Source organism: Melospiza melodia, chromosome 13, assembly GCF_035770615.1.
Source record: "Melospiza melodia melodia isolate bMelMel2 chromosome 13, bMelMel2.pri, whole genome shotgun sequence".
Lineage (NCBI taxonomy): Eukaryota > Metazoa > Chordata > Aves > Passeriformes > Passerellidae > Melospiza > Melospiza melodia.
The window spans coordinates 14,968,630-14,984,598 of record NC_086206.1 but is presented as its reverse complement, the minus strand read 5'-3'; the positions used below and the strand labels follow the sequence as shown (position 1 = coordinate 14,984,598).

The following is a 15,969-nucleotide window of genomic DNA, read 5'->3' as shown; positions in this document are numbered from 1 at the left end:
AGGATTTTTTTATGAGCATGGGGGCAAGGTGGGGGGCAGATCTGAATGAGCTGGGGCTCTCAGCTCCCCAGACCCCAAGCATGCTCAGGTGCAGTGGCCCTTTGTGGGGTGCTGGAGGAGATGGAGGGGACACCTGGCTGTGACCCCACCATGCAGTCCCCACTGGCTGTTCTTGCTTGTGCAGCCCAGCCCTGCCATGGGTTTTGGGGCCACAGGCTGCCAAGGGCCACCCTCTGTAATCACCACTCATGGCAGAGCTGGGTCCAGCCTTTTCCAGCCCACAAAAATGCTGGGTGACCTGTGGGTCCCTGCTGCCATCCTCTCCCAAGCTCGCAAATCTGTGGTCCTCAAATTTCCCACAGCAGGGCCCAGGGATATGAGCCAGGCTCTTGTGAGCTGACACTTCATCTGCCCACGTTACCTCCCGGTCTCTGTGGTGGGGCTCTGTCCCCCCATGCACGGCCCAAGGGTGTCCCCACAGTGGGTGAGCCAGTCCCCAGCTCTGCAGTGACAATGGGGCACCCTGTCACCTGCAGAGCAGGAATGCACTGAGCACAGGTGGCACTGGGACAGGGACAGTGCTGGGAACAACCTGTACACCAGCATAGCAGCACACATTGGCAGCAGAAGGTTGTGCCAATGCCCTGTCCCTGCTGCTGTGCTCGCCCCTGTCCCTGTCCCTGCACCGTCCCAGTCCCAGGACAAGCAGGATCAGGAAGTGTAGCTGGTTTGCTGATCAGCCTGGCTGGAATGAGAGCAGCCAAGTGGCTTTGGCTCATCAGTTCCTAAACTGGTTTCCCCAGCAGACAGACGGACAGACGCTGGGGCTGGCACACAGGAGACAGCAGGAATGTGCTGCTGGGCTCGGGGCAGGATTAGGCCCTGCAGTGCTGGAGGGGCTGATGCTGGGATAATGGAGCTGTGGCTGCCAAGGAGGAGGAGGCCAGCACAGACTCTGCTTGGTATCGCATCCATGGGAAAGGTTTTCCTTCTCTGCTAAACACTCCCTGTTTCTCTACCAAACTCGATCATCAGGGATTAAACTTCCTTCCCTGCACATGGAGAGCCTCAGTGGGGATAGGGAAGGCACACCACATTTGTTACACCCTTAGTAGGAAAACAAATAGGGTTTAAAATGCTGACAGTGGCCTTTAGGGCACAGCGTGGGTTGTCGTGGGAGCCCTCTCCCTCTTCCAGCGCTGTCCTTGGGAAAGCTCATGGATACACAGGTAACAGCTCCTGGGATGCACTTGGCAGGCAGCTGAAGCAAGTTTTGGCAAGCAGCTGTTTTCAGGGTCAGACCTGAGGTCTTCCACCCTTGGCATCCTCCTCTGCTCGGCCTGGGACGGGTGCCAGAGCAGGGGTGGGGTGCGTGGGCATCTCTGCAGGGCGCTGCTGCTGGGCTCTCCGGATGGAGCTGGCCAGGGACAGGATGGAGCTCCTCTCCTCGGCAGTGTCCAGTCACTCCTGGAGCCCTGGCACAGCCGTGGCACCAGGAATGCCCTGAGGGAAGTGGTTTGGCACCCCTCCCACGCAGTGCACAGAGCACTCCTCGTGCAGAGCAGCTGGTTTAATCCAATGCCCCCTTGCTCCTGCTCCAGCAGAAACCACGGATGGGTCATCCCCTGCCCTGCAGTATGGCTGAGCACACTCCTGAGCACTGTGCATCGGCTGAGGGCCCTATCAATTCACCCGGTTTGCCCATGGCAGCATCCCAGAGCTGGTCTGGTGCACACTCTGGCCCACACTCACTGCCTGAGCAGTCCCTGCTCCCCTCCCTTCTCTAAGGCTGCAATTCAGAGTGAGGTTTGGCCTCACTGGGGAACTTATTGCACTTGGTATCAAGTGACTGCAAAGAGCAGGTGGGTGTGGGGACAGGCAGTGGGGGTGGGCAGCACGGAAGGGGCTGGTGGGGGGCACCATTTACTGCTGCCCTGCACGGCAAAGGTGACAACGTTTCTCTCTGCAACCGGCTCCAGGGAGGCAGAAGAAGCCGGTTGTGTTTCCTTGCAATAGTCACTTCTGCATGGAGTGGGGCTGCTCCCAAAGGAACCACCAGACATTCTGCAGGGTGTGAGAGAAATGCCGGCAGTATCTGGGAAGGATTCCACCTACCTGTGCAGGGCTACACAAACACCGGGCCAGGGCTTTTCCGCCTTCCTCTGAAGTGCCGGCGTGCTCCGCCTCGGGGGCATTCACGTACTGGAGATGGACCGTAATGGACTGTAATAACACACTAAATACCACGATTTGTCGGTCCGTCACCTTTAAATAACAAATCTCCTTTCCCTTCCAAGCTACAGGAGCACTCGAGCATGGAAATGAGAATACTTCCCGGCTGAATGGCAGTCACGGAGGGAGGCGGAGGGCAGCAGCGCTCCCCGGCCCCGGGGCTGCGGCGGCGCCGGCCGGACCCCGCTGCCCCCGCCCGCTTTCCTGGGGGGCAGACGCTGCCCAGGGCCTCCCCGAACTGCAGGATGTGGGCTTGGGCTTGCCGGCAGCTCAGACGCCGCCCGGCTTCGCTTTCCCAAGAGGAGCTTCACAACCGCGGGCAGTTCCCAGGCTGGTGGGGCAGGTGCCAGCACAGTGTCCCAGCCAGGGCTGGGGGAGCCAGCAGTGCCTCAGCTCTTGGGGGGCTCTCCTAACCGAGCCCCCTGCTTTGGGGTGCAGGGAGAGGGCCATGGGTGCAACACTCACCATCCACTGGGAGGGAGAGCTGCTGGGGGCTCCCCACAGAGAGAGCCATCAGAGCAACACCACATTCTATCAGAACAGCGCTTAAAAAAATAACTTTAATGTTTTAATTGTTTAAGATACATCATCTGTTTTTTCCACAGCAGGATCCCACTGCCTGAGCTAGCACAGGGGTTGGGAAGGGCAATGGCACGTGGCCCCACTCAGCAGGCAAGCGTGGGAGAAGGGATCAGTGCCAGTACAGGTGGGGGTAGCTCCAGCTGGCTCATCCCTGGCACACATTAACCCAAATCCAAAACTCAGGCTGCAGCCAGCCCTGGAGAGGCACAGGCATTCCAGGTGTGCACACACTGCACAGCAGCATCCCTGCACTGGGAGTGCCCTGCAGGCACAGCCCCAGACAGACAGATCCATCAGTACATTCTCCAGTTGATGCTCCACAGTTAAACCTACTGCCTCCATGGATTCCACCATTCTTCCAAACCCCCTTTTTCCCTAGAAACTGCTGCCTCCCTGTTGAAGAGCCTCATCACTCCAGCAGCAGCAAATCTCAAATTGACCCTAATTTTCCCCATAGTGCTCAGAAACAACAGCCAGAAGGAGCTGTATTGAATAAGTGTCGTCTTTGTGTGCTCTCACTGAAGGAGCAAAGGCTTTCTGAAACACCACATCTAAAAGACAGTGTGGATCCCAAACTCAAAAGCCAGATGCCTTTTCCAGTAACCAGGAAGTGTCACCACCGAGACAGGGACAAGTTAAAGTGCATTTTATCACCTGGTCAGAGCAGGAAATGGAGACACCTTAAAGCCTAACAGTTCTAAAACTGCTGGAAGCAACTAATCCCAGGGACCTTGGGTGCTTGTCTGGGCTTTTCACAGGTACTGACTAGTGAGCAGAAATTATTTAAGATGTAATCCTGAAAAATGCCATTTCCTTTCCTTGCTTTGTGAGGAAATCTAAACGATGTAAACAGCCATTCAAAATAAGGACCCTGCTGCTGCCAGGGAAACTCTGAGCACAGTTCCATGGACTATTCAAGTGCCACTTACAACTCACCTTCAGAGCTTACTGTTGTTTCAGAATTATTTCTGCTTTAATTGTGTAAAACTTTTGCTCAGTTTGAGCCCATGTAAGGAGGTACCTGGTAAAGACTCTACATTGCTGAAGCGAGTTTGTCTCTGCCAGGTGGGCCCCTTCCAGGGGAGGTTTCAAAAACCTCTTCATCCCAAACTAAGGAATATTCATACACTCTTCTGCAGGAGAGAGCAATTTTTCTGGTCTGGCATTCATTGCCAGCAATGGACACAGGGAATTTGGTCAAATTGGTCTGAAAGCAACCTGGGAAGCGCAGGAGTAATGGAAGCACTTGTAAACATCACCACAGCACACTGCCAGGACATCCTGCTCCAGCTCCTTGCGGCGACCTCCTCCAGACAGAGCTGAGCAGAGCTGACTCAGCATGGCTTGGGAATCGAATATTCAGTCAGTGCCCGCTGTCCCCAGCGCTCAGAAGGTGCTCTCGAGCAGGCAGTGGCAGCCACAGCCCGTGGGACAGACCTCCTGCGTGCGGAACCACTCCATCATGTGGCTGGTGTGGCCGCCGTGGCCGCAGGTGAGGCAGAAGTTGGAGGAGCCGCGCACGGCCACGTGGCAGATGGCGCACTGGAAGGTGAAGCCCTTGCAGACGGCGCACTGCGTGCCGCGCACCTCGCTGCGGCAGTGGCTGCAGTACACGCCAAACTCTGCCAGGAACACAGAGAGAGGGACAGTCAGTGCTGGAATCATGGACAAACAGCCCTGCAAACAGCCCCTCGCACTGCTCAAAGCTCCACCAGGATGGGAGGGTGGCTGGTGTTTAGAGATCTTGGTTTGGTCTCCACACGCTATCAATGGAATGGGAACTGGAGCACTGAGGCACTGACTGGCCCACCAATTCCCCTGATGGCTACAGCTGGATTTCAAGCCTTGGAGACAGTGACTCGTGAAGGTTCCTGCTGGTCTCACCCACCTCTTACCATTAGAGTCACTAAGCAAGCAAGAACAGCCTCCATTTTTCATCAGAGAGCACACCTGATGCTCCTGTACCAGACTGTCAGCCATGGAGGAGCAAAGGCAGTGGGTTAAGTCACCTGTTTTCACTCCAATTATTTCCCAGAAGTTGTCTTGGGTGACAAAGGGAGGCTACTGCTCTTTATCTGGCATCCTTCACCTGTTTTTTCCCCCAACAGGTCAAGCACATCTGTTTTTGTAGAAGTCAATTTGGCAGGTGTCTTTAAGCTGGGCATCTACACTGCTGAAAGTATTTTGGGAGGAAAGTTCTCTTTACCTATTTGTTGGCTAGCTGACTTAGTTAGAGATCTTGCAATTTTAGCATAAGGACACTTCAGTCAAGGATCAGAGATGAAGACAGAGCATCTCAGAGGGAATAAAGGACATTCATCAGCACAGAGCTGAGCATTGCTGGCATGGCAGTATGTGAATTTTCCTGCTTTCCTGGAGAGATGTTACAGTCTACAAAGCCCTTGAACCAACACCTGCAAGCCTCACCTCCATCCAGAAGTGTGAAGTCAAACCCATTTACTGGCAGAGTTGGCTTCTGTCAGAGGTTAAATGCCACATTTGCTGTGACATTTCAGTAACCAATGGACATTTCATCCATGTAGCTGTAGCAGGATGCTCTGCCTAAGCAGGAATAAACCAGCTTGGATTCTGCCTTACTTGCAAGCTATCAGTATCAGTGATGGATTGAGTGGGCTGGGGGGCTGCTGTTCTTAGTGTTGAAGAATGCTGAAATCAGCTTGATCACACTACCCCAAATTATACCCATCACATGGATAGGTAAGGCAAATGCTGGCATCAACAGGGATGTGAAAACCCTGGAAGGGAAGGGAGAGGCAGATGTTTACAGAAGAAGAAACCAAAGAGCCGATAGCATCTTACTCAAAAATAAAGCACGTTCTGTTGAGCAGGCAGGACAACATTTTATCTAAAATTGTGTGACTGACAGTCAATCACTCCATACCATAAAGACCAGTTCCATTTTTAAATGGTGAAAAATTTTAACACACCTCCCTTAGGTGTGTGTGAAGATCCTTACCTTGGGTGGGGACACCCCTCAAGGTCACTCCACAAAGCTGAGTGAGAGAGATTTGCCCATGGTCATTGCTATGGATGGACATCAGTGTCTACCTGATAATTCTTAAGCTAACTTTGATATTATTTATTTAATAACCAGTTCATTGCATTTCTAGTTTTAATTTTCTATACTGTGTGGTAAATAACTCTGATTAAGACCTTTTTAGTCAAATGATTATCATTATATTCATCAATTTAAATAAACCCTTCATATTTTATTCATATTAAATAATTGGTTTGCCATCATTAATTCTGTGGAACAATTTGTACCAAGGTTCAATTACACCTATATAACCACTTTAAACCCTTGTGACTCGCTTGGGTGGATCTCTGATAAACTCTGTCCACTCATTCACGACACATCCTGCCCTGCAGATTGCACGTTCCTAAGCTCCCCAGGGAGAGCTGTGGCTCTGCCTAAACAACTGGACCTGACACTCACCAATTCCCTTGTGGGGATCAGGAGGACACGAGACAAACTTCAGAACCTCAGCCCGCTTCTCTCGCAGGCCCCAGCGATAAAGGATTTCTCCATAGCACTTCTTAAAGTCATCAAATTGCTGAGTGTTGGCAGGATCCAGCAGCCTAGAGGAACAAACAGGCTTGTAACTGGTTGACTTTCAGACTTGGGTTGCAATCCTCTTTCCTGCAACAGCTATGCAACCAGTTCATATTGCTGGAAATGCAGCAGGGCACTTCCCACGGGTTGCTGAAACATTGCTGAACACAAACTGCTCTGGCCTTGATTTGTTCTACACTCCAGGGTGCACACTCCGTGGGTGGACTGTCCTTTGGGATCCCCACCACGGCCTCTTAGGGATGCATCATGTGTAATCCCAGCAGCACTGATCTGCAGGATGAAGCTTCCTCAAGTAATTGTGTGAATGACAAGGTCTAGGGGCAGATGTGGTACTGCACAGCACCAAGAGACTTGGCCATGGAGTTCTACATGACTGAGACACAAGTAAGGCATCTCTGAGTACCCCCAAGGCCTGTGATAACCTACCTTTTGTTTTTCTCATGCTGGTCCTTCTCCCTCTCCCGAGGATCAGGATACGTTAGGTTTCCGTAGCGGAAGTCGTCCGGAGAAGACTCGCACCAGAGAGTGGAGGTCTGCTCTGTGTCTTTGTTTGCTGCAAACACCAAGAGGCTGTGAGTGCATCTCCCCCCTCAAAACTGCAATCAGGAAGGGACATGAAAGACCACAGGTTTGCAACCCCGTGTTTCAGTCCTATCTCTGTCCTACCACCCTCTGCATTCCAGCAAACACTGCCCCGCCTCCGAGAATTACGTGCCAGCCTCTGCTTGCCAAGTGCTTCTACAACACTTTTGGTGAAAGGACTTATTGGGCATCAGAAACATGGCAGAGAAATCTGATGTGAAGGAATCCCTTTTGCCTTCTGCTTTAGATAAAAAGTAACCAGGCAATCAATCCCATGCAGTTTGCTTGGGAACATTTTCCTGGGCGGACCTGGGTTCCTCTTTCCTAGACAGGGAGGGCTCTCATCACCAGGACTGCTGTTACGTAAAGGGGCCTCTGCATGCAAGGTACAGCCCTGGGGGCAGGGAGATGACTGCTAATAACTGCTACAAAAGATTCTCCACTTCCCTAGCCCCCATCCTCTCCTCTTCCCCATGTCACACATGTCTTGATATCACACTGAAAAGTTACAGCTGTGGTGCTAACAGGGCTGATGCTGCCCCAGGCCATGTGTATCACTAGGAATCTGCCAAAAGTTTCAACTGAAAAACCTCTGTGGATATTCACAGCACCAAAAACCCAGTCTTTCCCACTGCTGCATTTCTTCCAGTGAGAGAAGAAAGCCCAGCACTGCTTTTACCCCAAATGCTGTGGAATTAGCCAGCTGTTGACATTTTGGGGCCATTTTTGATACTCACCGAATGAAGTACCTACTGAAGTCAGAAGGTGCGGGACTGCAGGAGCCTCGACACAGATACTGCAAGGCCCGCTCACTTCCAGCCATGGAGTCACACCATCCTGGCCAAACCCCACAGAGCTGCTCTGGCAGAGCACATCTGCAGTCACAGCCAGTCCTAACTCCCTCTTTTCCCCACCACAGGAGCCATCTAAAACCTTGGCTGGAAGGGTGGAAGATTCCTTTATTTACTAGCCAGGTCTCATACCTATATTCCAGCCTCCAGTGCCAATCCCAGGATCTGACATGCTGGAACAGGAGCCAGAGGAAGTGAAGCTGGGCTGTTGAGGGGGAAAGGAGAATAAATCATGTCATCTGTGTGAGAGATGTTCAAAGATATCCAAGACAAATGGGAAAGAAATGGTGATCATACGTATCGGCTGTGGGAGGCCAGGTTGGAGGCACGCTGAGGAAAGGGGACACAAGAGTTGGGGCACCCCTGGAGCCTGGACTGGGCTTCAAACACACTGCAGAGCATGGCCAGGGTCTGGACATCGTGGAGCTGTGAGTAATGAGCCAGCCTGGGAAATGAAAAAGACAATGAGTGTGAGACTGGGCAGAATTCAGCAGCAAAACCATTGAGACTCCAGGGGCAGTTAATTTCAAGCCTGTTGCACACGTGGGTTTGGGTGTCATGACTGCCCACAGGAGATGTGCACTGAGGGACTGGGGACTGGGTTGGCTTTTCTGTCACATCTTTGAGGAGCCAAGTTCTCCTTCTGAAAGCACTCACACCTAACTGGTGAGAGAAAGAGAGGAGCTCTGGGAATTCAGCAGTACTTGGGCTCTGATGCAGTGCTGGAGCCATTAGACTCACTCCCAGCCACAACATCTTTTTGACAAAGGCCCCTGGGTACAAGTGTCCTGCACCTGGGTCACAAGGCAAAAGGCTGCTGCAGGCTTTCTAGAAGGCTAGGAAGTTTCCAGTTTGCTCTGAAGGCTGAGAGTGATAAAGAACAACCTGTGCTGTGCTCCCACTGCTGCCACGCAGCAGGAGAGAGCTCAGCCAAGCAACAGCATGGAAAGCACATCACACAAATCCTTCACTTCCAAATAGCATGGATCAACAAATAGTATCAGTCATGGATTATGTAACTCCTGAGCAGATTCACATGGAAAACATTTGTAGCTAACACTTGGCTTTGTGGCCACTGGAACACTTCCCAGTAAAGCTAACAGGAAACTAGAAGGTGAAAAAAGGTGCTGCACCAACAGGCTCGTTTAGTGGGGAGCAGGAAACCCAAATCTCCAAGTCAAGCATTGTGGGCATGGAAAGCAGAGCTCCACCTGTGTCTGGCCTATTGCTCAATGCTGGCCAAGGAAGACCTGAGTGATAGGTGGAAGGTCAAGAGCTGTCTCCTGTATGCCAGAAACACATTTGGAGTTTCCCTTTGTGATGCATCACAGGCTTGAGATGGGAAAAAAAATCCATGCTGTGGCACTATCCCAAACCTGAAATGACCCCTTACACATAGATAGTTATGGAGGGCTCTCCTTCCAACCATTCCCCAACCCCTCCCCAGCATTCAGACACGTACAAGGACTCCAGTAATTGACGTCCAAATGGATGTTGTGCCCAAGGTATCTCTAAATCTGGGTCAGACTTCGGTCCAAGACAGAGATCAGTGGCTACCATGGCCAGTGACCAAACCTGGCAGACAGGAAGGAAAAGCAGCAAAGCTACAATTAGGATTAACCACACTCCCAGGGCATAGGTGTGCACAAATTCACACACAGACAGACAGATAATAATGGAGCTTGTCTGTTTGGTTTTTTTTTTCCCCCTGACAGCAGGGAACAGTTTCGGTCTCTGTGTCACAAATAATGCAGAGAATAACACAAAACCAAAGCTTTCCCTGTCCTACTCAATTTGTGTTTGGGTTAAATGCAAAAACAGAACAGTCTATAGTCTATTAGTGGATTTTATAGTCACTATCCTCAAAAGGGTTTAGATTTGATACAGTTCTTGGGTTCAGAGATGTCTGGTGGCAGAAAGTTTACTGGTAAATCATAATTTGCATGAGAAGTACTCTGTCATTAGTGGTATCACTGAGTGCTATTCTCCTAATGCAGCCTGGCACACACAGAACACTGTTTGCTTTTTCTATTTCAGAAGTTTAACCACTTCACATGAAATTTCTCTTTCATTTATCATCCTCTACTTTGAAAACAGTTCCATCTTGTCAGTCTCTATACCACTGATCTAGGACTATTTTTTTTCTGCTGTGCATTTAAAAATGGGACAGTTAGAATATTATAAGGAAAAGGAAAGCTTCTAGTTTAGCATGAAAAATAAAGCAGGAAAGGAAAAAAAGAGCATGGTGCTAAAAAGACATCAGAAATCAGAGAACTGACAACATAAACAATAAAGAAAAACCACAAGCACCAAGTACAAAGAACAGCCAGAAAAAGTCCCAAAGCTGCTCTCCATGAAACCAGAGAGAGCAACAGAAGAGAAATGGAAACAAGGACTGGGCTGAGTAAGAGAGTGCACAGAAAGCAAACAGGAAGGATGGCACTCCCTACACTGCTACAGAGCACATCAAACCTGTGACTTGCAAGTCAAGCCTGAATGTCTGCTGTGAGCTGCACTACAGGCTAGAGTTACAAGGGACAGGGAAAACCAAGCAAGAAACAGAGTTATCTCAGAGAAATCTTGCTGAAGTTACTCCACCCAAACTCTGGTCCAATGTGGACAAACCAGACTGCAAGAGGAAGAACTGACAAGGGGGAACCAGACCTACTTTCTCTCTGCTGGTGTTGCAGAACCCACCAAGAAGCAAGACAACAGCCTGAGTCAGCTTCTGCTTAGATCAGGTAAGCCTATGCATGTTGCCTATCCAGCTCTAGAAGAGCCAAATGCTGAGGAGATGTGCACAGCCCCTGTGGCACTGCCAACTCCCATCTCTTTCAGGTGTTCCCATGTCCTGTCAAATGTTCTGCCTGTTGCGATGGACTAATCACAGGGAAAAGCATGGGTCACAACAGCCATTTTTCTCCTATTTTCAGCTGAAGGCAAATAGCCAGCCTCATTTTGGGGCCCCTGGGCCCAAGCTCTCTTGGGAGAAGATAGCTGCAGTTAGTACCCAGTGCCAGCAGAATGCCAAACAATGGGAACAATTACATAAGTACAAAAAAAAAATCAGGGATCAAAATGCTGACAGCAGCTAGGCAACTCTGTGCACAGTTACTCCATTTGATGACTCAAAAGCAGGCTGCATTCCTCACTTTGCCTACAGGAATTCCCTGAAAAATGTGTTTGACTCAGTATGGCAAAGGGCATAAAAGAATCTGTGTGCAGTCCTGGGAAGGAATCTCTTAATGCCCAGAGTCAGAGAGGTGGGGACCAACTTGGTGGCCTTTCCACAGGCCAGGTTTATCACCCAGGGAGTTCCTGACAGAGCTGCTGAATCCCAGTGGCCTTTGGGTGCTGGTGACAGCACAAGCCATTGGAGGGTGGCACAGCATGCTGAGGAAGAGGGGGAATTCCATGGCATACCTGCACGAGATCCCTCCGGCCCACGGCCAGGGCTGAGGCTGCATTCTTCTGGCAAGTCTCCTGGATGTTATTCACATTCAGTCTGAAAGGAAAGGAGGAAACTCAGCTCTGATTGGCACATTACCTACAAAGGTGGGGAGAAATGGGGGGAAAGGGGAACATGGCTCTGGCAGCAGTGGGCAGCCCAGACCTCCCAATCAATACAAGCCTCTTTGCACGGCCAGGTTCCCATCCCATCCTCTGTTATTCAGGGATCATTGCCATCCTCCTACCACTATTCATTTTTGCTAATACACCACACATTGAGTCCAACTCCACACTACTGGGATTGATTCTAAGCAACACCATTTCCAAGAGGATATCAGACCAAACTTCTGCTGAGGCATCATGAAGTCCAGAATCATTCCTGTCCCTAAAAGCTGGTGCCATTGGCTACATGGTCCTGCTCCCATTCAATCCATCAGTCTGTTTTGTCTGACTCACAGGGAGACAGGGGCATCCTGGGAAGAACCAGGCCTGCTGGGGGATAACACACCCACTGTGTGAAGCCTTGACAGCCTGGCAAGGTGGGCTGAGGAAGCCTACGTGTGCTTTTCTGCCTGTCATCAGAAATCTTCCCAACACTTCAACTGCTTGAGATTTTTACAGTACATGGAAAAGGGTCAGGCTGTTTACACAAGATGTCCCAAGAAGAAAGGTCCAACAGGTTTTTTTAAAGAATATTCTTTTTAATAACATAGAAAGGGAGAGAAAGAAGGGTTTTTTTCCTCTCTTTCTTTCCTCATAAAGGAAATCCGCTTCTTCCCTGAATGTCCATAGATTGGAAATTCTGCTAAGGACCAGCCAGTATTACCAAAGCTAAGGAAAAAAAACCTCAGGAACAGAGGTTTTGTAACCATGTGATTTAGAAAGTCTGGAAAAAGGAAGCTCTTTGTTTTTTTTTGAAGAGCTTGGTTTTTTTGTTAAAAAAAACCCAAAACCCCAAAAACAACAAAAACACAAAAATGCCCACAGAACTCCATCCTTTCTAGTAACACAGAACAACCTGCACAACAGACCTGATATGTAAAACCAAGACTCCAAGTGGGAACATATTAAATACTTCTGAAATTAAAAAATCTTTATGAGCTATTAATAGTTTTACAGGCATTTACTGAGATTTTTAAGCCTGTGATTTAACATGAGATTTGAAAAAGAATTTCTACTGATAATTTCTCTCTTTAGCAGGTGAAAATCAGAACCTGTAAAGTTTGCAGTGATGATGCTGATTCAAACTCTGCTGACCACACCCCATCACAAATTTCTTTCTTCACACTTTTCAGATTTACAGGAGACAGGTGCCCTCTCACAGGCAGGGGGATACAAAAAAAGCAGTGAGATAAGAAAGAGGAAGGATGTAGAGAAACGTTCACAGATCCATGCTGACTGACGTCAGGATTAAAGCACAGCAAAGACAGCTACTTTCATTTGGAAAAGGATGAAGCCCACATGTACTCACATGTAGAGCTCTCCCAGCAGCTTGTGGACAGGCAGCAAACAGGAAATATCTTGGATGATAACTTTCCCAGCAGCTTTGATGGGTCGGTTGTTGGCGTCTGTCCCCTCTCGTTTGCTTTTCCACCTCCTTGATTTCTGCAGAACCAATGACAAGGTGTTACTGGGGAAGAGGACAGGAGGCTGCTTGGGACAGGGAGCAAAGCACTAGGGTCAGGAATAATGCAAGCAGCACCCAAACCTGCCTTTCAGAAGGCTCTGTGTTACCCTGGAAAACATCCATGACATGCCCAGGAGAACAAGCATCTCCATCTGTAGGAAGTGAAAAGCAGGTCAAGGCAGCAAGCTCAAGGTCAAACTCACTCAAAAAGTATTTTGTGAGTTTCCCTGTGAAAGCCAATAATAGAACCAATCAGCATCGGGATGCCAATCAAACCTGGGCAAGTTTGGCAGGAGGATCATTCAATTCTCATTCTCTGGGAACCCTTTGCAGATAAACCACTGCTGACTCCAGCCAGCGTCAGCACAGAGACATGCAGGAGGCAGCTGCTGCTCGCCCTTTGCCTCAGGGCAAGCCCACAGCTCCAGACTGTCTCTAGGTCTGCCCTCTCAGGGTGAAAACAGCCCTGTTCAGTGCCAGCACAGGGCTCCCACCTCCTGCTTTATCAACAGCTTCAAACAAACAACTCACAGATGATAAAGCAGGGCCCAAGTTTTCCTAGCAAGGATCCCTTGCTCACAGCTACTTACAGCTGGCTCAGGACATAAGAAGGGGGAGAAGAAAGGAGAGGAACCCACAGGAGGGAACAGAAACAAGAAGCCAAGATTGTCAAATACTCCCTGTAACAGATACAGAGGCCACCTTAAAGCCAAGCTGCATAAAGCTACCTTGGCTGTGTGAAACACCAGAGTATCTGTCTGGTATCCTGACCTCTTCCAGCTCCTTGCTCTAGGAGAGTGAGGAGGAGGGATGAGAGGATGTGTGGCAGCATGACAGGCAGAAGGCACTGGAGCTCTACTGAAAGAAGTGCTGGCTGCTAGGCAGGGTTCCAGTGCTTTGCAATGCTGCTCTCCTATGGTGCCTTCCCTCACTGCCACACGGAGCCGACAGACCAACCCAGTCATGCTGACTTAGGGAGCCTCTCCTGGGACACTCATGCTGGGCCTTCCCACACATCCAAGCACAACAGCCCCTCTCTCAAGGGGCCAGCAGGCCCTGTGCTGATGGTTCTGCAAGGCAGACACAGCTTACACAGGCTCACATTGGTGCTCCTAAAGAGCAGACTGGAATAGGGAAAGGCAGGACTTGGATCTTCAAGAAGGATCACCTTTACTTTGGGGGTGAGGCCAGCTCTGGGATGGCTGAGTGCCAAATGGCTTTTGAACATGACCATGCAGTCCTGTGAGAACCTGGACAGGCTTATCAGACACAAAATGTCCTTTATAAACTACTCATGACCTTAAGAAATGCCACTGCCTGCCTGGGTCAAGCTTAGGCCAGTGTGCTGAGGAGGTCTTGCCATGCTGAGCACACAACTAACACATGCCACAAGAAGCAAAAAGGATGAGCTCCTGAAGCTTCTCTGAGCACTGCACAGCTGAGGATCAGAGAGTGCAGCTTGACAGCAAGTGAAGAAGGCATTTCAGCCTCAAAGGAGGCAAAGGTGGGTTTTTCCAGGGATGCTGATGTTCCAAAGCATCCCTATTCCCCCGATCTTCCACCACCCCTGAGTAAAGAGGAGCAGAGCTTGCATGGTGCCCAACATTCAGAGGGGTGAAACACTGGTAGAAATAGGGCTGTCAGCACCCAGTGCTCTGGAAAAGCTGACTGACTAGTTCTCTGCCACATCTATTCAAATCCTAATTAATCCAAGAGGAATCTGCCTTCACTATTTATCTGTCCCCTGAAAGTGAAGAGCACTGTGCAGTGCAAGGTGGCTAGAATGGGGTCAGGCAAGAGACCCACCTCTCTTCAGTCCATCAGTTCCTAATCAAGGCACAGTCTGGATCAGCTCTGCCTCTCTTGATGTTGGGCAAGCTAATCCTGTTTTGATAACACCTAGAGGCTTAGCTGCCAATCCCATGCTGAAGGACGTGGGCTGTACTACAAGAAGGTTCCCAAGTAACAGTGGCACTTGAGTACCTCATTCTTTCTCAGGACAGCAAATGTTGTCTCCAGGTGGAGTGAGGAGCTGCTGAGGCTACCAAAATCAATGTATGAGTGAAGCTTGGGAGCCTCAGCACAATGACATGCCAGGAGGAAAGAGCTCAGGCACGGTCCTGGAAGGGCTACCAGGCTTCACAGCAAAAGCTGCTATTTGTGCTGTGTCTGAGCAGGTGTTTGAGCCCAGGCTTGCAGACACAGAACCATGTTCTGCAGGGCTATCAACAAGAGCTTCTAGAGCTTGGTAGGTAATTTGGAGAGCAACTTGCCACCTTCTGGCCATCTGTAAGCCAGCTGCCCCCGGGACTGAGTTGATGGAGAGCTCCCTCTGCCCAGTCTTGGGAACAGATTCAACCTGCTCCTGCCCCTGCAAGAGCAGACTGAAGAAGCCTCCCAACAGGCATTTCAAGACTACAAACATGGACAACACATATCATTTTCCACAGGCAATTGGGTCTTTTTTTTTGGAGGAGAATGACAACAAATGAAGATGAGAATGAAAAAGAGCTCTCATGAATGATTTCCACTGCTTGCTTTTAGCATATCACCATACAAATGGAAACACTAAATGTACCAGAACCCCCTGAGAACTTGGACTCAAACCAAAATTGTCCTGTTTTCTTCCTTTTAACTCTGCTTGTTTACTGCCAAAAAAGGAAACCCTAAATCACCCTAATTCTTTACTGGTGCAGCTCCAGGAATGGAATTAGTCAATGGCCACAGGCCCTGCCTGTACTACACTTCCATGCCCACCACTTCCAGCCCTTAAAGCTGTGACAGAAAAAAAATCATAAAGCTACATGTAGTCACCATGAAAAAAGCCTGGGTTTTTTGTAATTCCAGTTTATCTCAGCTACAGCAAGTAAGAACTAAAAAAACCCCACAATCAGAAGTATGGGAACCATCAGAGATGGGGCAAAGTTCATCACCATTGACAGCAGAAGTTCTACTTTGAATCCAATAATTGCTGGTGTTAATTACAGGAGCAGCTCTCCACCAGGTGGTATCTGAGTGCATTTAACAGGGATTATCTGAGACAAAGAAAG

At 49.7% G+C, this 15,969-nt stretch overlaps 1 protein-coding gene across 4 annotated transcripts in view; it reads right to left on the bottom strand.

Moving 5' to 3' along the window:
• Nucleotides 1–2,778: 2,778 nt before the first annotated feature.
• The window catches only part of WDR59 (WD repeat domain 59), a 47,737-nt gene continuing 34,546 nt past the window's right edge, over nt 2,779–15,969 (bottom strand). For 3 of the 4 annotated variants that reach the window (XM_063167873.1, XM_063167874.1, XM_063167875.1), the window contains 8 exons: nt 12,764–12,897; nt 11,266–11,347; nt 9,305–9,417; nt 8,140–8,287; nt 7,975–8,047; nt 6,836–6,962; nt 6,272–6,414; nt 2,779–4,436 (listed from right to left, as the gene is read on the bottom strand). In XM_063167873.1, coding sequence (XP_063023943.1) covers nt 4,201–4,436; nt 6,272–6,414; nt 6,836–6,962; nt 7,975–8,047; nt 8,140–8,287; nt 9,305–9,417; nt 11,266–11,347; nt 12,764–12,897 — 1,056 coding nt within the window. In that variant the 3' untranslated portion in view covers nt 2,779–4,200. Of the gene's footprint in view, nt 5,571–6,271; nt 6,415–6,835; nt 6,963–7,974; nt 8,048–8,139; nt 8,288–9,304; nt 9,418–11,265; nt 11,348–12,763; nt 12,898–15,969 lie in introns of all 4 variants that reach the window. The other variant, XM_063167876.1, reaches the window with a different exon arrangement.